This window comes from Panthera leo, chromosome D4, assembly GCF_018350215.1.
Source record: "Panthera leo isolate Ple1 chromosome D4, P.leo_Ple1_pat1.1, whole genome shotgun sequence".
Classification (NCBI taxonomy): Eukaryota; Metazoa; Chordata; class Mammalia; order Carnivora; family Felidae; genus Panthera; species Panthera leo.
Window position 1 is genome coordinate 93,316,844 of NC_056691.1, and position 18,278 is coordinate 93,335,121.

An 18,278-nucleotide genomic window follows, 5' to 3' on the forward strand; every position below is an offset into this window, starting at 1 on the left:
CACACCTGCCGCCCGTGCCACCAGGGCCGCCGAGGGGCCAGGAGGCCCGGGCTTGCCCTGAGGCCTGATGGCCAAGCTGAAAAACCCAAGACTGAGCGGGGCACTGGCCTTCAATCGAGAACCAGGCCTGGGGCCAGGGCTACCCAGGAACCTGTGTTCAGCCTCCGACCGAGCCAGAGACTTCAAGCTACCCTGCTGCCCAGACGCTACTGATGCCCAAGGGCGGTGCTGGAGGAGGTCTGCAACCAGGGCCCCCCAAGCACCCCCTCGATGGAAGGGTCCCAAACTGACACAGCCGTCTTCACCCCGTCTCCCTGCCCCGCCCGGCCTGCCTGCAAGAGGGACACAGCGGACACGAAAGTGAACAGAGACGTCTGGTAGTGAGGTGACTCCTTGAAGAGAGTGGGGCCCTGGGTGCAGGTCCCCCCACCTGGTCATGTTCCAGATGAGGGCCAGCGTGTATTCCCTGAAGGACAGGGCACCAGAGGGGAGGGGCCCTTGCCGCGCAAGCTCAGGCCACAAATAGCTCCCTCACTGGCTGGGTCAGGACCCAAGGGGGCGGCCCGAGCGGCCAGGCGCCCGAACCGCAAGGAACAAGGGCCCCGCCAGGCCTTGGAGCTGGGGAGCACTGAGCTGAGGCCCAGTGCCCTGCAACCTCATGTCATTGGGCCCTTTATCTAAAGGACAAACACAGCACGACCTCGCGGGCTTGTGCCCAGCGCAAGGAATGGCTCTCAATAGACAGCAGCGGCTCCTGAAACCACTGTTACTGTGTTCTTGCTGTCTCTACCCCTTCTTCGGCATCCGGGGACTCTCCCCAACCCTTCCCTCCTCCCCCCCTCCACTGCAAAGGCTCTTCCCCAAATCCAGGTAGTGGAGCATGAGATAGAAGGCCCCCCCAGTCCTCCTACCCCACCGGGATCTCAGCCAGTCTTGGTCTCAGTCCTGGCTCAGATTGGCCCAAAGGCCCTTCCCATTCAAGTTCAGAGGGTCCGGTGGGCACCAGGAGCCCGGTGGACTGAGGTGTCCCCCGCACAGCTGCCCCCACATCCAGGGGCCGGTGCAGAGGACGTGTCTGCCCTTTGCCCATTCTGCACCTCTGCCCACACCGGCACACACAGAAGGCTGGCTCTGCACAGACGTGCGGGGCATTCATGTGCACACACGCACGTGCACATCCAGGCCCAGCCCTCCTGAGCGGCATGCCTGGCCCAGCCCGGTCCCTCCCTGGCGAGCAGAGCAGGCTGGCCCCAAGAGGCACTGGGCCTCCCTCTGGTGGCTCCAGGCTGGACCCTGTCTGGGCCACAGCCCTGGGCACGGGCCGCAAGAGCAGGCTTCAGTCCAGGGAACAAGGTGCGAACTTTGGCAAAGAGTTTTAATGGCAGAGTTGGTTGCGGCGGCGGTGCCACGCGGGGAGGGGCCGGAAGCGGTGGTGGGGGGGGGGTCAACAGGCGACAGGGCAGGGCCGGATCCCTGAAGAAGCGGCGAGCGAGGACTGGCGGGCGGCGGCGAGCGGGCGGGTGCTACATGATGGAGCAGGCGGACAGCGGGTTCCGCACGTGGCAGGTGCACGCGGCCCCGCAGTACTGCCGGAAGGTCTGGTAGCAGCTGCCCTCCGGCTCGCCCCCCCACTGGCCCCCCGAGGGGGCGGTCAGTGCCTCGGGTGGCAGGCGGCTCAAAATGGACGTGTTGACGGCTAGCGCGGCCAGGCCGTAGTCCGTGAAGAGCACAGTCTCCCGGCGGCAGGTGGGACAGGAGATGAACTTGTACTTGGGGCAGGACTCATAGAGAATCTGCAGGCACTGCTCACACACGGAGTGCAGGCAGGACAGCACGCGGGGCCGCCGCTGGGTGACGTTGTACGTGTGCCCGCAGGTGGGGCACTCCAGGGGCTCACCTGAAGCTGGCGCCGCGGTGGCGGGGGGCCCCGAGGCGGCAGGGCCGGGCCGCACCACGTACTGATTCACAATGACCTCGTCCGCTGGCGCCACGCGGGGGAAGCCCAGCTCCACACTGCCCTTTCGGGGCCGTCGTGGCAACGGAGGGGTGCGGGGCGCCCCATCCAAGGTGGGCATGTCCCCCCCACACGCCTGGTTGACGATGATCTCTGTGTCTGAGGGCCAGGCGCGTTTGGGTGCCAGAGCAGGGGTGGGCCTCGGTGCAGGTGGGAAGCAAGCGGCAGCCGCCTGCAGCTCGGGGAACTTCTCAGGGTGAACAATCTTCATGGCCTCCATCTTGAGGATGACATGGGGGCCCTTCAGGCAGGACATGAGGAGGCCTGGCCAGCCACTGCCCACCTCGGGCCCAGGGTCAGCCGGCATCCGGCTGTCTCCAATCAGATTGGGTGTTCGGGTGGGTGGGGGCGTTGGGTGAGGCCGGGGAGGAGGAGAGGGAGCAGCATCCTGGTCCTGCCAGGCCTGGTGGGGACCCCGGCCGCCCCGAGGACTCCTGGGGGCGGCCGGCGAGAGCTGGGGGGGCAGGGCCCCCCCCAGTGGCCACAGTGGCTTCTCCGGTCCAGTCCTAGGAGGAGGAGGAGGAAGAGGTGGGGGAGGAGGAGGGAGGCGGGGGCAGGGGAGTACGGGAGGCTGCCCTGGGCTGCAGGTCTGGCCCAGGGGCTCACCCAGGGTCTCTGGCTGCTGAGGCTGGAGAGGGGGCGTGGGGGGGACTCCCCCTGCAGCCGAGGTCAGCAGTCCCTGAGCAGGGACATCCGGGCAGGCAGGGGCTAGGTGGGCCCCATGGCTCCAGGACAAGGCGCCCAGGGAAGGCAGCTAGCCTGAGCCCAGGCTGCGGGAGGCCCCAGGCCGCGGGCTCGGCGGCGGTGGCGGCGGCGGCGGCGGCGGCGGCGGCAGCAGAAGAGAGGCCTGGACCAGGCCCGAGCTGCAGGTGAGAGACAGCGTGAGGGCAGCGCCCAGGGCCCACCCTCACCCCGCACAAAAGACAGGGCTCCCGACCTCTGACCCTCACCCTCGCTGGACTTGGGACCCAGCCCCCTCCCCAGCCCCCGCCCCCAAGGCCCAACCCCTGCCCGGGTGGGAAGGGGAGGCGAGTCGCGACCCCGCGGCCGTCCCGCCCCGCCCCACCCGAGCTCACCTGCCCCAGCCTGGCGTCCCCGGGCCGCGCGCGCCGCCGCCGCAGAGGTTGTCTCAAAGGCAGGCCCGGATGCGACGCCCGCGCCTCGGCCCGGCGGCTCCAGCGGCTCCGGCGGCGACCTCGGGCGATGGCGCGGCACGGCGGCTCCCAGGGGCGCGGGGCTCGGGGCGCGGGGCGCGGGGCTCCGGGCAGCGCGGCGCGGCGGCAGGTGCGTGCGGAGCGTGGCGCGCTCTGCGGCGGAGGCGCGGGGACCGCAGTGCGCGCGGCTCCCGCCCGCGCCCGCAGCGCCACCCCCCGTCTGGGGACCCGCGCGGGGTCCGCGGGGCGGGGCCAGTCTCAGCCGCCCCTCCATCGCCGCGGGCCTGGTGCCCGTTCCCGGGGTTGCCCTTCCCTGCGGGCCGCGTATGAATCGGGACCCCCGCGACACCCCTTTCCAGTACTCCCACCCCAGTCCTGCTTGACCGACCCTGGGTCCTAGTCGAGTACCCCCACCCCCAATTCTAGAAGGCAAATCCTGCTTTTCGAAGCCCAGACTTCATAATGCCAGAGGGAAGAAGACAAGAGGAGCAGACTGGGGGGTCTCAGCAAAGCTGGTTCCCATAGCCTCCCCCCGCCCAGGACTGCCGTGTGCCCCCCCCCCCCCCAGAGAGTCAGCGTCACTGCTGTCCTTCCACTGTGCCCCCAGTAGGCATGCCTCTGGCTCACAAGTGTAACCAGGTTGTGCTCAACGCTGACAGGCTCAAAGAGGATGATGTGACCATGAGGCTGAGTAGGTGTGGGCAAGCAAGCTAGCAGAGGAGTGGATGGAGAGGGGGACAGTCGTTGGGAGAAGGGTCCAAGGACAGGACTCATGGACAGCTGGACAGGGTGAGGGGTATGCGGAAGGTCCGACAGACAGCTGGACAGGCCAGTGGGGCAACCCACGAGGACACGCACCCGCCCAGGGTGGGGTGGCCCTTTCCGGCATCCCATCAGGTCAGCACGTGCCCTGCTGTCACGTATTTGTGTGCTAACCTGACCCCACCCAGCATGGAGGCCCCATTCCTTTCTGTTTCCTCAAGCTGGGCTTCCCTGATTCCCTGGTGTCTACCCTCTCTCTGCCTGTGGGGAACCCTCAGGTGAAAGAAAGGACAGAGGACGTGTTGGCAACTACTGGGCAGGGGACCACAGCTGCCGGGGACCTGCACAGTGCCACCCCCTGACCTAACCCAGCTACCACGTGGCAGGCTAGCACTCCAGTGACCAGCACTGGGCCCTGTGCCTGACCCTGGACAGTCTCAGCCTCTTCTGGCCACAGCCCCTCTGCTCTGTCCAGGCCGAACTGCACCTGGCTATGGGCCTTGCCCCGCTCCTTCAGAGAGGTCGCTGTTCCTGGTGACGAAGCCCACGCGGGCAAAACAGACTGGAGCAGCGTAGCTGTCCCATGGGGCCCGACTTCGCTGCTCTGTTTCCAAAGCCATTTATGGAGAGCGGGTGTGGGAGGTGTGCAAATGAGCAGGTGCCTGACGGGATGGGCAGCGAGAGCCTTATGGGCTCTGGTTAAGATGGACAACTGAGAGAGCCCCGGTCAGGGGAGGGCTAGGCGCCCAGCCTCGGCCTCCCTCCGGGGCTGCTCAGCTTCCCACCCGCCCGCTGGGCGAGCACCCAAGGAGGCACCAGCCACCAAGCCCCACCCCTTGCCCCGAGGCCCCGCCCCTGGAGTGAGGTCCCGCCCCCTCAGGCCCACCTCCCGAGCCCGCCCAAATCCGCGCCTCCGGAGCTCCGGCGGTCAGAGCTGAGCGGCCTAGGCCGTGTCCTGGACCGTCCGGAGCAAGCAGACCCCGAACCGGGTCTTTAGAGAAACCTTGGAACGCGGAGGCTTCTGGGGAATAAAGTTCCCACCGGCCACCCTAGGCCTGTTTCACGCATGCGCCAGCCTCCGCCTCGCAGCAAGGGGCGGAGTCTGTAGGGGCAGTGGGTGGGGCTTCTAGAGCCTGCGCAGTGAGCGTCTGTCGTACACCTGCGAAGTCCGAGGGGCTCGGGGCCCGCTTCCCTCCACACCCGGTGCCGCAAAGGTGGAATTCGTGTCCGGACCGGTCTGACTGGCCTCATGCAGGCCACCCCGGTCACGCTGGCTTCTGGGCCACCTCTGATTTGATCCCGCCCTTCCTGGGGGCTCCGTTGGGCACCAAAGACTGGGGGCGCAGATCCTTGACCCACCCTACTGCCCTAATCGCTCCGAGGGGTGAAGATCACCAGTGCCAGGCCCAGACCCAAGTACTCACATCCATCGTCATCCCGTCACACACAGACACACACACGCACACACACACGCACACACACGGCGACCCTGTGTGGCAGGTGCTACCTGCCAACTTAACAGATGAAAGTGGGAGACGCTGGTGGGGTGGGGAGCTGGTGGTCCCTGAGCGCGCCAAGAGAAGCTGCATTTTCAGAAATGAGCCACAAACAACACTTGCGAATGAAGCCCCTGTCGTCGCCAATTGTAAGGTCAGTTTTAGCAAAGGTGTGTAAATAAAACATTTTTTATCAGTTAGAAACCTATAAACCTCAGAGCAGTCTGTGCTCTCAGACATCTTAGCCCCTGTCTGCCAGGCAGAGGCTGTTGGTTGAAGCGAGGACCTCTGCCCTCTGCCTCAAAACAGGGGCCCTGAGGTAGGCGAGTGATGGCTGGGGTTCCCCAGCCCACCGCAGGCCTGGGAGCTGAGGCTGACTTCAGGCTCACCTCCTGCCCTCCTTCCTGGCGAGCTGCAGGTCCTGGGAGGGATGACGACGTGCCTCAGATGCATGGAGGCTGAGTCACCCAGGCTGGCCGTGCCCCTCGGAGCCCAGGCTGGGCCACCACCCACCTGAGAAGGAAGGGTGGGTGGCTGCTGTGCTGGGAGAGCTGGGGCCTCCTGGGATCTTGGGAACCCCATCTTTGAGCTCCGCCCCACGGCCCCGCCCCTCCCCAGGAGGGAAAAGGCAGCTGCCAGTTGCCTGCCTCACAGGCACTGGGACCTGGCCCACAGGACGAGAGGGGACACCGCTGCCATCAGCACTGCAGGTGGGTCCTGGGCTGAGGGGCTTCCCTGAACTGGGGCTCGGCCACGGGGACGGCACAGCTGCATCTCCCAGCCTCCCCACCCCATCCCCCACTGCCACGCAAGGAGGGCAGCTGGGAGACCTCGGCCCTCACACCCAGCTCACTCCCATGCGCACCCGCACGACACATAAGCCTTGTACACCCTGGTGTCTCCACAGCCTGGCCCTTTGCGGGTTGGGCACTCTCTTGGGCTGCAGCTCTGCCCCTCCGCTGAGCTGATACTGTCTCCTCTGCCTGCCCCCGCCAGGCTGGGCCATGGACCCACATGAGATGGTCGTCAAGAACCCGTATGCTCATGTCAGCATCCCTCGGGCTCACCTGCGGCCTGATCTGGGGCAGCGGCTGGAGACGGCTCCTCCTTCCTGGGGGTCACAGCCTCTGCCTGTGGGATCCTGCACCTCGGAGCCCACCGGGCTCTTGCAGCCCTCCGAGGAGGCTCCAGGGAGCAAGGGGGCCAAGGGGACCACCCAGGTCCAGGGCCAGCAGAGCTGGCAGCAGCCCTGCAACCCCTACAGCGGTGGGCAGCGCCCGGCAGGACTGACCTACGCTGGCCTGCCACCCATCGGGCGCGGGGATGACATCGCCCACCACTGCTGCTGCTGTCCCTGCTGTTCCTGCTGCCACTGCCCTCGCTTCTGCCGCTGCCACAGCTGCTGCTGCGTCATCTCCTAGCCCAGCCCCTGCCAGGCCGAGGGGCCTCCCGCAGGACCCCAACATGGCTCAGGCAGCCACAGCGGTGCCCACATGTTTGGGGCAGCCACTGGACCATTGTCGTGGGAGGTGGCCACTTTCCACCCTGGATAGGAGTATCTACCCGCCACAGAGGCCAACAGCCCAGCTCCGGCCCCTTGAAACAGAGCCCTGGGCACTGGCTGTAATGGCAGCCCTGGGGACACCCTTGACCACCTCCCTCAGGGCCCGCAGCCCCGGCAATAAATCAGAGTGACCTTTGTTCTGGTGACTCTTCTCTGCTGCTGCCCCCTTGAAGTGGGTCCCGGGCTGGACACAACCACCGGCCTGAAGCCTCTGTGGTACATTCAGGGGTGGGGAAGCCACTGATGACATCCTAACCTGTGCTGCAGGTCTCCCGTCCGCCCAGAGGCTGGACAGGAGGGGTGGGAGTGTGTCCCCTGCCCTGGCCCAGACGGGCCTGGGTTCGAGCTGTCTTGTGTTCCCTAGGGCTGAGGCCGAGCCTGAGAGGTCAGCCAGTGGGTCAGACGATAGGAGGGTGTGGTGTTTGGAGCCAGGGGGGTGGAGCCCTAAGACAGGCCTCCAGGAGGAGGGTCACGTTGGCGGGACTGCGCGGGTGGGGCCAGCACTGGCAAGTTTCTCGGAGCGGGGGCCCAGGCAGCCAGGACCGAGCCCTGCCTACCCGTGAGTCACGGCCCTACCTCGGCCGGGGTGTTTTTCTGGTTCCCCGTGAAATGTCCCATTCCTGCACATCTGTTGTGTGGCACCCAAGCCATGCTGCTCATCTGGTGTCCAGCCTCCAGGGCCTGGGCCTCCTGGACGAGGTGAGCAGAAAAGGAGCTGGCCGGTGAGGCCCCTCGGAGAACATGTCTCCCCTCTGTCTGAGCAGGGTGATGTGCCTGCCTGGGGGTGGGGGGGGCGGGGGACGAGTGGAGAGCTGAGCTGCTTAGCACTGTCCTCACCTCACTGCCGAGGGGAGGCTGGGATGCCAGGGCAAGGAGCGAGTGGTAGGGCCGGCGCTGGGCACTCTGTGCTTTCCAGGGCCAGGCAGGGCCAGCCAGAGGAGGAAGCCGAGCTGGCCTTGCTGGATGGACGGGTCCCGGTGCCAGCCCTTCCCCGACCCAGGGTGACTGGCCGCAGGGCAAGACCCGTCTCTGGGTGTGGGTGGATATGTCATTGGCCTGACTGTACAGGGGCTCCGGTGTGCCAGTTTCCTGGCCCCTGCCCCATGGCCTGCCTCTACCAGAGGATGACCCCACCCAGGCCAGCCCCGGAAACCTGTCCAACCAGACAGAGAGACTGTGGACTGCCAGGGTGGTAGGAGTAAGGAGGAGCTCCTCTGGCTCTGACTTGCTCCCAGCTGAGTAGTGAGGGTGCCGAGGGTCCTGACCCCATCCTGGCCATTCTTGACACACCCTGTTCTGCTGTGCCCACAGTCATGGCCACTGGGCTGGCCTGGGGGCTATGGCCAGGCAGATGCTGGGGGGGCGGGGTGTAGCCTCTAATGGGGTCGACCAGGGCTAGCCACAGTGCCCTGCACCTCAGGGAGGTTCTGGGTGGTCCCTGTGTGTGTGTGTGGGGGGGGGGGTCTCCACAGCTGTGCTTGAGCACCCCCTTGGGACCTTGCGGGGCCGGCCACTGCCGTATGATGGGGACGGAGGGGACAGACCAGGTGGGAGGAAGGTGCTGGGACAAATCAACTTGGACACACACACTATGTTTGAGCTTTGGGGGAGCAGGACCCCTCAGGGCTCGGAGCCCGTGAGGGTTGTAGCAGGTTACCTCGAAGAGGCGGAGTTCGAGCTGGGAGCTGAAGGATGGAGACACGCAGGTCAAGGCCGGAGAGCTTTCCTGGTGTGAGGTGGGGGGAGCATTAAGAGGAGGGTGGGAGAGGGTCTGGGCGGCCGGGTGGGGACAAGGACCATGGTGAGCTGTGAAGCCGGGCCTGGGTGGGGCCTAGTGGAACTGGGTCCAGGCGTGGAGGGGTGGGGGGGGGGGGGGAGGGCAGACTGGGGGGGCACCTTATCTCCCGCTGGGTTGGTGGTGCCTAGTGGATCCAGTTGCGAGCGCTTTGTGGCTGAAAGGAGAGCCCACCGCCTGCCTCCCTGCTGCCTCGCCTGCGCTCGGCCGGTAATGCGAGCCCCAGCGAGGGAGCCGCAGGGCGGCCTGGGTCCCCCCCTCAAGCCCCGGACATCCTCTGGACAGAGCCGCCCATGAGAGCGGATGCAGGTAAGAGAGGCCTGGGGCTCAGGCAGGCTGGGGTGTGGGGCGGTGTGGAGCTGGGCAGGAGGGCCCAAACAGGGGGACAGGATGCTGCCCGGTCGGCGGCCGCAGGAGCCCAGCCTGGGCCCAGGCCCCGGCGTCTGGGGCCCCACTGGCCACCGCCCACCCTCTCAGGTCTGCAGAGGCCCAGGCCCCCCACCCCCCCCCACCCCCGGGGTCGGGGCCCAAACGGTGCCAGACGACGGCAGAGGCAGGCAGGGTGGGCTGCAGCGCCCCTGCTCGCCTCCCCCAGGATGCTGCAGCCAGAGAGCTCCCGGGTCTCCGAGGAGGGGACTGCCACTGGGTCCCGGCGCGGTGACTGCATCATCTGCTACTCAGCCTACGACCTGGCCGGGCACCTGCCGCGCCGCCTCTACTGCGGCCACACCTTCTGCCAGGCGTGCGTGCGGCGGCTGGACACGGTGGCCCACGAGCAGCGCTGGGTCCCCTGCCCGCAGTGCCGCCAGAGCACACCCACGCCCCGTGGAGGGGTGGCCATGCTGGACCTCGACCTGGCCGCCTTCCTGGCTGTCAGGGCTGAGCGGGAGCCGCCTCGCACGGAGCCCCAGCGTCCCGCGCCCCCCAAAGGCAGCACCGCTGTCACTCAGCAGCCAGCCAGGCTCCGCCCCACCCTGGGCACCCAGCCCCACTTCCCCCAGCCCAGACGCTGCTGCAGCTGCGGCCTCTGCTGGGACACCCTGGACAGTCCCCAGGTCTGAGTTCCAGCGGCTGCCACCGCCCGCCGAGGACCTGCTGTCCACGGCGTGCTTGTCGTGGAACCTCCGACTGCCGCGCAACCAGCCCGGAACGGCCTGGGGCCCCACACGGACACCCCCAGACCGCAGCCTAAGTGTGGGGGCTGTGTCCATGGTACCGTGAGGCTCTTTGAGAAGCCGGTTATCTCTTTCCCGTCTTGGCCAGGATTCCAGGGCTTCAAGCCGGCCTGACTGCGTGCGTGGTGAGGGCTGCTGCGCTCAGAGTCTCCTGCAAGCCCAACCCAGGCCTGGACTCAGCTCAGAGGACGCCTCCACGGGTCTCTGGCTAAAAGAGTCCCACAGGTGGGAGCCAGAGCAGAGAGCCACCTCCTTCAGCCCTGTCTTGCAAAGCATCCCTGTGAAGTTCATTTATTCAACAAAGCTCACTGAGCACCCACTACGTGTTGGGCACTGTTCCGGCAGGGTCCCCTGCAGGCACAAAGTCCCTGCTGTGACAGATGTCCAAGGAGCGGGCCCCGGGGCGCGGCTGGCTTTAGGCCCAGAGAGGCTGGGGGCCTGCCCGAGATTGCACAGCTCAGTAGGACCACTCCCACACTAGGCCTTTTCCTGGCCTTCAGCTTCCGCTTCCGTCTGCCTCATAATGGCCACCACACAGACCCTTCAGAGGGGCCAGAGAAGGTTCTGGAGGCTGTGGACACAGACATTCCCTCAAGTCAGGCTGCAACATCCCCATCCCCATCCCGAAAGGAGCTGTCACACTGTCACACTGCCTCTGGGAGGAACTGCTGGGCCTGCCCCAGGCAGTGGGTGCAGGACAGGGAGGGACAAGAAAATTTGCTGAGAGGACACTCAGAAACCTCCTCCTTCTCTGGGGCAAAGTCCCCCAGGGCACACAGCGATTGGTGGGCAGCAACTATACCAGGGCACCGTGGCCCAAGGGGGAGGGGAAGGAGCATGCCCCAGCAGGGGCAGCAGGAAGGGGACTGACCCCGAGAGGCACCCACAAGCCGCGGCGCCAGTCAGGACTCTCCGGGGGGAGGGAGCAGGATGGGCTGAGTCTTCCGGTCCAGGCGGGGCAGGCAGTGGGCTGGGCAGCACCGCGGCCTGGGGGACGGGCCCTGCCCCCACCCCCAACTTGCAGATGGAGGTGCAGTGCCCTCCACCATTACTGCCCGCCACTGAGGCTGGGCCCGCTGGGAGCACTGCTGGGCCCAGCCCTGCCCTGAACTTGGGTCTGAACTGGAAGACTTCAGGGGCTGGGGCCCTCCCCACCCGGTGGGTGCCAAGCGCCTCCCTCCCGCTCTTCTGATGGGGTAGGGACCACCATAGTAAGGTCTGCAGAGCTCAGGGCAGACTTCTTAAGGGGCCTCCAGGCCAACCAGCCAGAGTGCCAGCATCCTGCCCTTGCCCTGCCCTTCCCCGCCCTACCCAGGGCAGGCGGCACACAGCGTCTGGTCGTGCCACACAGGGGTCTACTTACACCAGTCCTGCACTCAGAGCCTGTGCCCAGCCCTGCAACACCCCTGGCCTGGCTCAGGGCCCATCCAGGGAGGAAGCCCACTCGCAGAGGGCTGGGCTGGGGGCCCAGAGCACCTGCCATAGGGCAGCAGTGCAACGTGGACAAGGCAGGCACCTGGGGCTGTGACAGGTACCCCTCGGGAGCCTCAACTCCTGGGTAAACATTAATGGGGCTCAGTACACAGCAGGTCATGTGTGCGCCCAGCAGATCTTTGACCGGCAGCTGCTCCCGCCCTGTGTTTCCTCCCCGCAGGTGCCCCCTCACTACCCTCACAGGTAGGAGCTTCCAGAACCAGGTGGGGGCCCAGGGACATCGAGACAAGGGCTGGTGACCTCCCGGCCCAGGGCTCAGGCCCCACCCTGAGCCTCCCGAGCTGAGGACAAGAGACAGGAGGGAGGGTGACAGAAAGCTCTCCAGCACCTGGACCCTGGGGCCTGGGAGGGAGATGGGGTAGACGACTAGACGGGGGATCCAGACCCAGAGGGCTGAAGAGAGGAGCCTTGAGGCGAGGTGGGGGCACCCAAGCCCCTTGCCCTGCCCCCATCACTGGGGGTGGGGCCCTTATCAAGCAGAGACGTCACGGTCTGGTATCAAATGCCAAAGTCTAAGCTGGGACCATCTGCAGCGTCCCTGATGACACCTGATAGGAGAGGTCCCTGGGTTCCCAGCTCCTAGCCACTTCCGGCACCCGGCACCCTGTGCCCTGGGCCACCCACCAAGTCTTCTTCCAGCCAGGACCAGCGAGGGAGCCAGGGAGCCAGGGTCCCCTCGACTCTGCCCCCGAAACGGGACTGGGCTCTCCTGACAGCTGCCTGAGGTCACTATAGCCATCCCCCATAGATGGACGAAGCAGGAAGTCGGCAAGGCGGGTGTGGGGGGGGGGGGAGGGAAGACAGATCTCAGGTTAGAGGACCCCAGGACCTGGCGGGGCAGGGGGAGGCTATGTATCTGACCTGCTTTCCCCGCCCCCAGCAGATCCAGGCCTGGGCCTGGTCTATCCCTGCCAGAAATCCATGCCGAATTCCCTCACGGGTGGCCAGGTCCCCCCCCTTACTCTGGACACAGTTGGCCTGGTGGACCGGAGCCTGGGAAATGCAGGTACCAAGAGCCCCAAGGGACCAGGCCTCAGCCTGCCTCTCTGCCTATCCACTTAGCCCCTGACCCATTGCTCTGTGCAAGTGGGGGGGGGGGGGCTCCTGCCTATCTCCTGGAGAGCCCATGGGGACTCATGACAATTCCAGTCAGGGCCAGACAAGCTGGAGGCCCCCTTTCCTCTCTCTTACCCCAAGCCCCTATGCCACAGTCCCCTTCACCCCCTCTGGCCCCCCACCTGGGGTGTCCTTGGCCCTACCTCACCTTGGCTCCTGCAGGGACCTCCGGTTCTGCCCCAGTCTTGGAAGAGGGGAAAATGGACCCCTGGGCCCTCCCTCAGCTGAAGGACACTGGCCAGTCCTGGAAAGGTAGGTCTTGAGGTGTTGGGTAACAGGCCAAATGGGGCTCTGACCCCCCAGGGTCTGAGTGTGGAGAGGGTCCTTAGGGAGAGAGCACAGGGAGGAGGTTTGCCTCAGCAGGCCGTATAGAAACCTACTATGCAGACCACCGCCCCAGGGATCCTTGTCCCTCAGATCAGCTGCCTGCCCTGTCTGGAGATGAGAGCCACCCTGACCCAGCCTGCCCCTCCTCCTGCCGGCCAGTAGGCTTCTGGGAGGTCCCAGGAGTAGTCTGCTTGGCCATCCTGCCAAGGAACAGAGAGGGGACCCAGACCCTGCCTTGGGGGACAAGGAGGCAGACCCAGGCCTGCCCTGTGAAGAGACAAGGAACGCGGGCCCTGGCCCTGCTCTGGAGGGAGACAGGAGGAAGTGGCCTGGGAGGCATCATGGGCAGGGCAGGGCTGGGCAGGGGCTGGCACCGGGGACAGCCCTGTCCTGTGTTCTTAGAGCTCAGCGTGGCCGGCAGGGTGCTCCGGGTGGCCACTGGCTTCCTCAAGGCCTGTGGACTCCTGGGCAGCCTCTACCTCTTCATCTGCTCCCTGGACATCCTCAGCTCCGCCTTCCAGCTGCTGAGCAGTGAGTGACGGGGGTGAGGTGTGGGGGGTGGGGGGCAGTGTGCGGGCGGCCTGTCGTGCACAGCTTCAGGACGCCGCTCTCTGGACACAGGCAAGGTGACTGGAGACATCTTTAAGGAAAACGTGGTGCTGTCCAACCCTGTGGCTGGACTGGTCATCGGCGTGCTGGTCACAGTTCTCGTCCAGAGCTCCAGCACGTCTTCCTCCATTGTGGTCAGCATGGTGGCCTCCAAATGTGAGTGCACCCCCTCTCCTCCCGGGACGGTGGTGGCTGGGCAGGGTACGGGAGGTTGATGCAGCACCCCCACAGTGCTGACCGTCCAGGCGTGTGTGCCCATCATCATGGGCGTCAACGTGGGCACGTCCATCACCAGCACCCTGGTCTCAATGGCACAGTCAGGGGACCGAGATGAGTTTCGGAGGTGAGTTGGGAGCTCGGGAGGGTCGGGGGCCGCAAGCCAGGCCACCGCTGAGGCCACCGACCATCCCAGGGCCTTTGGCGGCTCAGCTGTTCACGGCATCTTCAACTGGCTCACGGTGCTGATCTTGCTGCCACTGGAGAGCGCCATAGCCCTGCTGGAGAGGCTCAGCGCCCTGACTCTGGGCGCCACCAGCCTGCAGCCTGGGGGGCACGCGCCCGACATCCTCAAGGTGCTAACGCAGCCTCTCACACACCTCGTTGTGCAGGTGAGGAAAGTGCTGCCCTGTGGCGGCCCCTCGGGCCCCGGAATGCGGGGAGTGGGGGTGGGGGGGGAGCCCCAGCCTCCCTCCTGGGCCCTGCACTGGGTGGGGGGAACAGAGGGCGGAACCAGCCGGGCTGTGGGCGTGAGTCCAGGCGAGCGGGTCCAGTACCCGGTCACAACGCCTCTCTCCCCCAGCTGGACACTGATGCGATTGCAAGCAGTGCCACGGGCAACGCCACCAACAGCAGCCTCATTAAGCAATGGTGCGGCACCAGGGAGGTGATGGTGAGGTGCCTCTGACCCCTGATCTCTGACCTGCCGAATTACTCGGTCCCGCCGGCTCTGAGCCGGTCCTGAGCCTGCCCTGCCTCGCCTCCCCAGACCTCGGGGAACAGCAGCGACTGTGGAGCGGCGGCCTCCGGCCCCTGCCCTGAGAGGAACGGAACGGCTGCGGTGGAGCTGCTGCCCTGTGAGGCCCCGCCCCCGCCCCCGCCCCCTCCGGCCCCGCCCCCCGCCCCCCCCCCCGTAGTTCACCAACCCCGCCCTGCCCCCAGGCCACCACCTGTTCGTGGGGACCACGCTCACGGACCTGGCCGTGGGCTTCATCCTGCTGGCCGCCTCCCTGCTCCTGCTCTGCACCTGCCTCGTCCTCATCGTCAAACTGCTTAACTCTGTGCTGCGCGGCCGCATCGCCCAGGCCGTGAGGAAGGTCATCAATGCTGGTGCGGCCCGGAATGGGGGCACGGGGGTGGGGGCGGGGCCGGCGGCCGGGCGGGGGGTGACCCCGTTCCCCCCACCCTGCAGACTTCCCCTTCCCCTTCAGCTGGCTCAGCGGCTACCTGGCCATCCTGGTGGGCGCCGGCCTGACCTTCGTGCTCCAGAGCAGCAGTGTCTTCACGGCGGCCGTTGTGCCGCTCATGGGTGAGTGCAGCGGGCCGGCCCTGGGCCCTGGGCCCTAGGCGCGAGGGCTCAGGCCCGGCGGTGACTCGCCCCCCTCCCCCCCCCCCGGTTCCCCCAGGGGTCGGGGTGATCAGCCTGGAGCGCGCATACCCCCTCTTCCTGGGCTCCAACATCGGCACGACCACCACAGCCCTGCTGGCCGCCCTGGCCAGTCCCGCGGACATGCTGCTCAGCGCCCTCCAGGTACCACCCTCGCCCCCCTCCCCGGCCCCCTCGGAACCCAGGCCTGGGGCTTCCCCCTTGGACTCAGCTCCCTCCTGTCCAACCCCGCCGCCAGGCTGGCCACCGCCCAAGCTCTCCTGGGACCCATCTCTGGCTGCTGGGTCGGACCCACAGCCCCACCCCCTCAAACCCTAGGGATCCCGTGGACGTCCCTCCCTCCGAGCCCCAGCCCCGCTCTTGCTCCCCCGGGCCCGCGTCATTTCAAGGATCACGTGGTCTCGGGTGCCTTCTCTTCCTTTCTGGCAGCCCCTGCCCAGCCTCCCTCGAGGAATGCCCGTGCTCCACTCCCAACCCCGTGCTGCTGGCTGTGCTCCTTCAAGGCATCCTGGTCCTGGGGGGCCTTAAGCCCCTCTATTCCACCTCCTCCGGGATGCACCCCCCTCCCCTACCATCTAAACCCGACAACATGCCCTCTTTCTGCCAAAACCCCGCCTCACCTGTGCCAGGTGCTTCAAGTTGTTGTTGCACACGACCGCAATTCTGCCTCCAGGAAGCCTCCCCCAGTCCCCTAGCTCTGTGCCCCACACCCAGTCACATTTAGTCCTGCCGATTCCATCTCTAAGTCATCCCTTCTCTGGCCCACTGCCCTGGCCCGAGTTTCCGTCCACCACTGGCTCTGCCCCAATGCCCAGACAGGCACAGCTCCTGAAAGCCCAGATAGATCTTCTGCCCACCAGGAGATGAGCCCCAGCCCTCCCCGCCATCCACCTGCATTTTTACCTCTGCTCTGTCCACTCGGATCCTCTCGGTGCAGGGCCCTGGTCCACCCCCTCCAGGAAGCCCTCCAGACTGCACCTTTCACACCGACTCCTCAAGTCCAGCAGCCCCTGGAGGGGACTACGTTCCCTGCACGTGTGGCCCTGCACCTCCTCCCCACAGGAGCCAGGCCAGAGCCCAGGGGAGGGCCAGATCCATGTGGTCATTGGTGGCGTAGTCACCACACTGGGATGCTGGACTGGGCTCCCTAAGTGTGTGTGGGGGAGAGGAGGCGAACCTGAGGAGTGCACCCACACCTGGCCGGAACCTGTCCCCCTGGGTGGCCCTTCCGGGCCAACAAGTGGACCTCTATCGGGCTCTGGGTTTAGTACCCTTTAGGTTGGGGGTGGGGAGGAGGAGGAGCAGGCGTCCTGGGTAGCCTAGGGGGACCTGTGTGCCAGGCCCAGGCTCCCAGCCCCTGCCTGCACCCCACCCCCCCCCCCGGCCCTCTAGGTCGCCCTCATCCACTTCTTTTTCAATCTGGCTGGCATCCTGCTGTGGTACGTGGTGCCTGTCCTGCGGCTGCCCATCCCGCTGGCCAAACGCTTCGGGGACGTGACCGCCAAATACCGCTGGGTGGCCATCGCCTATCTGCTGCTCAGCTTCCTGCTGCTGCCGCTGGCCGCCTTCGGGCTCTCCCTGGCAGGGAGCACGGTGCTGGCTGCAGTCGGAGGACCCCTGGTGGGGCTGGTACTCCTCGTCATCCTGGTCAATGTCCTGCAGCGGCACCGGCCAGCCTGGCTGCCACGCCGTCTGCGGTCCTGGGCCTGGCTGCCGCTCTGGCTCCATTCTCTGGAGCCCTGGGACCGCCTGGTGGGCCGCTGCTGCCCCTGCAGGGTCTGCAGCCCCCCTCCGGCCGCTGCCAAGGAGGCCCACTGCTACGAGAACCCTGAGGTCCTGGCCTCCCAGCAGCTGTGAAGGGTGGGCACCCCCACTTCGTGGACTTCTGGGTGCCCTGGGGGATCCTAGTAGCAGGAGACTTCCGAGCCACCTAGCTTGGCTTCTTTCCAAATAAACACGGCTATGACCCAGGTGTGAGTGGTCTTCACTCCCCGCCCTGGGGACGGCCTCTGAGCTGGCTCCCGGGGGACATGGAGGTGGACAAGCGCCAGCTGTCCCCCAGCCGACACTCGGGACCCACTGCAAGTCCATGTGGGTGTGGGCACGCAGCTGGCCCCCGAACCCCAGGCCGTAACCATTTCTCTCCTGAGCCTCCGGGGAAAGAAAGGGCCGAGCGGCTGCCACTCTGGAGGTGGAGACATCCCTCAGCAAGAACCTGTGCTCTGAGGAGGCTGGACGTGTCCGGGGCCCTTCCCCATGGGTGCAGGGGGGAGGAGCAGCCGTCTCCCATTCCCCCCTGACCGCAGAGGACGTGGCCTGGGAGCCAGGCGTGGGCAACCTCTCCGAGGGCCAGCCCCACGGGTCCCGCAGACGCACAGGGAGCGAGGAGGGCAGTGTGAGGACCAGGAGGCCCCAGGCTGCCCCTGTCCCTCTCTCTCAGATGGGTGGGGTGCAGGGCAGTGTCCGGGTGAGACACAGGGCTGTCTTGGGCCCAGCAGAGCAGGCACTCGGCACCTCCCAGGAAGCAGGTCCTGCCCCTAGAGCCACCTGCACCTGGAGCCCACGCCTCCCCAAGCCCCTCGGCCGTGAGGTGGGCGAAGTTCAGGTGAGGGGGGGAGGCTGAGCGACGTCCACCCACCTGAGGGCGCACCCCCCACCCGGGCTCCGGCTTGCCCCTGCCCCTCCCTGCGGCAGGGGCGCGGCCCACTTCCGCCCTGTAAGGCTTGTCTGCCTGCCAGCCAGTAAGCTGACTCCAGGGAGTCAGGGCCTCCCTGCTCCCATCCCAGGGCTTCCTACAGCACCTCTCTCACCTCCCCACCCCTGCCCAAAACAACGAAAGCTTCTTAGGTAGAATTACATCTGTCGCCCAGAACTCACGCGTCGAGGGGCACATGCCCACCTCCATCAGAAGTGGAGATGACCCTGGGCAGGGGCCTGGGTTGCCCAGTTCTTAGTATGCTGCTGTGGTCATCACCTCCTCCTTGTCCAGGGAATGCTGCCCGCTGGGGGAGGCACCTCTTTCCCGGGCCCTCTGGGTCTGCCTACCGGGACCCAGTGTGGGAAGAGGTCTGAATGGCCACGAAGGGGAGGCCTGAGGAGTCCCGGGTCACTTCTTGCCCTTGGTCCCGCCTTTCCACTCCCCCTCAGAACTCCCAGCCCTCCCCATGTC

General features: G+C 66.5%; 4 protein-coding genes across 4 annotated transcripts; 3 read left to right on the forward strand and 1 right to left on the reverse strand.

The window, feature by feature from the left end:
- Nucleotides 1–1,433: 1,433 nt before the first annotated feature.
- On the reverse strand, nucleotides 1,434–2,856 carry RNF208 (ring finger protein 208). The gene has a single exon (XM_042913355.1). It carries the CDS (start codon nucleotides 2,319–2,321, stop codon nucleotides 1,524–1,526), a length of 798 nt encoding a protein of 265 aa, XP_042769289.1. The 5' UTR covers nucleotides 2,322–2,856; the 3' UTR covers nucleotides 1,434–1,523.
- Nucleotides 2,857–6,427: 3,571 nt separating this feature from the next.
- Nucleotides 6,428–6,908, forward strand: CYSRT1 (cysteine rich tail 1). The gene has a single exon (XM_042913354.1). It carries the CDS (start codon nucleotides 6,431–6,433, stop codon nucleotides 6,845–6,847), a length of 417 nt encoding a protein of 138 aa, XP_042769288.1. The 5' UTR covers nucleotides 6,428–6,430; the 3' UTR covers nucleotides 6,848–6,908.
- Nucleotides 6,909–8,802: 1,894 nt separating this feature from the next.
- Nucleotides 8,803–9,846, forward strand: RNF224 (ring finger protein 224). Its single transcript, XM_042913741.1, is given in 3 exon segments — nucleotides 8,803–9,036; nucleotides 9,038–9,094; nucleotides 9,381–9,846. Coding segments are annotated over 3 exon segments (561 nt in total). The 5' UTR covers nucleotides 8,803–8,998.
- A 2,497-nt stretch (nucleotides 9,847–12,343) lies between these two features.
- On the forward strand, nucleotides 12,344–17,029 carry SLC34A3 (solute carrier family 34 member 3). The gene is made up of 12 exons (XM_042913742.1): nucleotides 12,344–12,460; nucleotides 12,733–12,822; nucleotides 13,300–13,428; nucleotides 13,519–13,662; nucleotides 13,738–13,849; nucleotides 13,919–14,114; nucleotides 14,306–14,395; nucleotides 14,492–14,579; nucleotides 14,665–14,832; nucleotides 14,915–15,031; nucleotides 15,129–15,253; nucleotides 16,502–17,029. Exons 1-12 carry the CDS (start codon nucleotides 12,376–12,378, stop codon nucleotides 16,964–16,966), a joined length of 1,809 nt encoding a protein of 602 aa, XP_042769676.1. The 5' UTR covers nucleotides 12,344–12,375; the 3' UTR covers nucleotides 16,967–17,029.
- The last annotated feature ends 1,249 nt before the right edge of the window (nucleotides 17,030–18,278 follow it).

Excerpts from the sequence above, each read along its gene's own strand:
- SLC34A3 (XM_042913742.1), top strand. The coding sequence starts at position 12,376 with ATGCCGAATTCCCTCACGGGTGGCCAGGTCCCCCCCCTTACTCTGGAC. Across the intron at positions 13,429-13,518 it reads CGCCTTCCAGCTGCTGAGCA|GCAAGGTGACTGGAGACATC; the intron begins GTGAGTGACGGG and ends CTCTGGACACAG. Across the intron at positions 13,663-13,737 it reads CAGCATGGTGGCCTCCAAAT|TGCTGACCGTCCAGGCGTGT; the intron begins GTGAGTGCACCC and ends GCACCCCCACAG.
- CYSRT1 (XM_042913354.1), top strand. The coding sequence starts at position 6,431 with ATGGACCCACATGAGATGGTCGTCAAGAACCCGTATGCTCATGTCAGC.
- RNF208 (XM_042913355.1), bottom strand. The coding sequence starts at position 2,321 with ATGCCGGCTGACCCTGGGCCCGAGGTGGGCAGTGGCTGGCCAGGCCTC.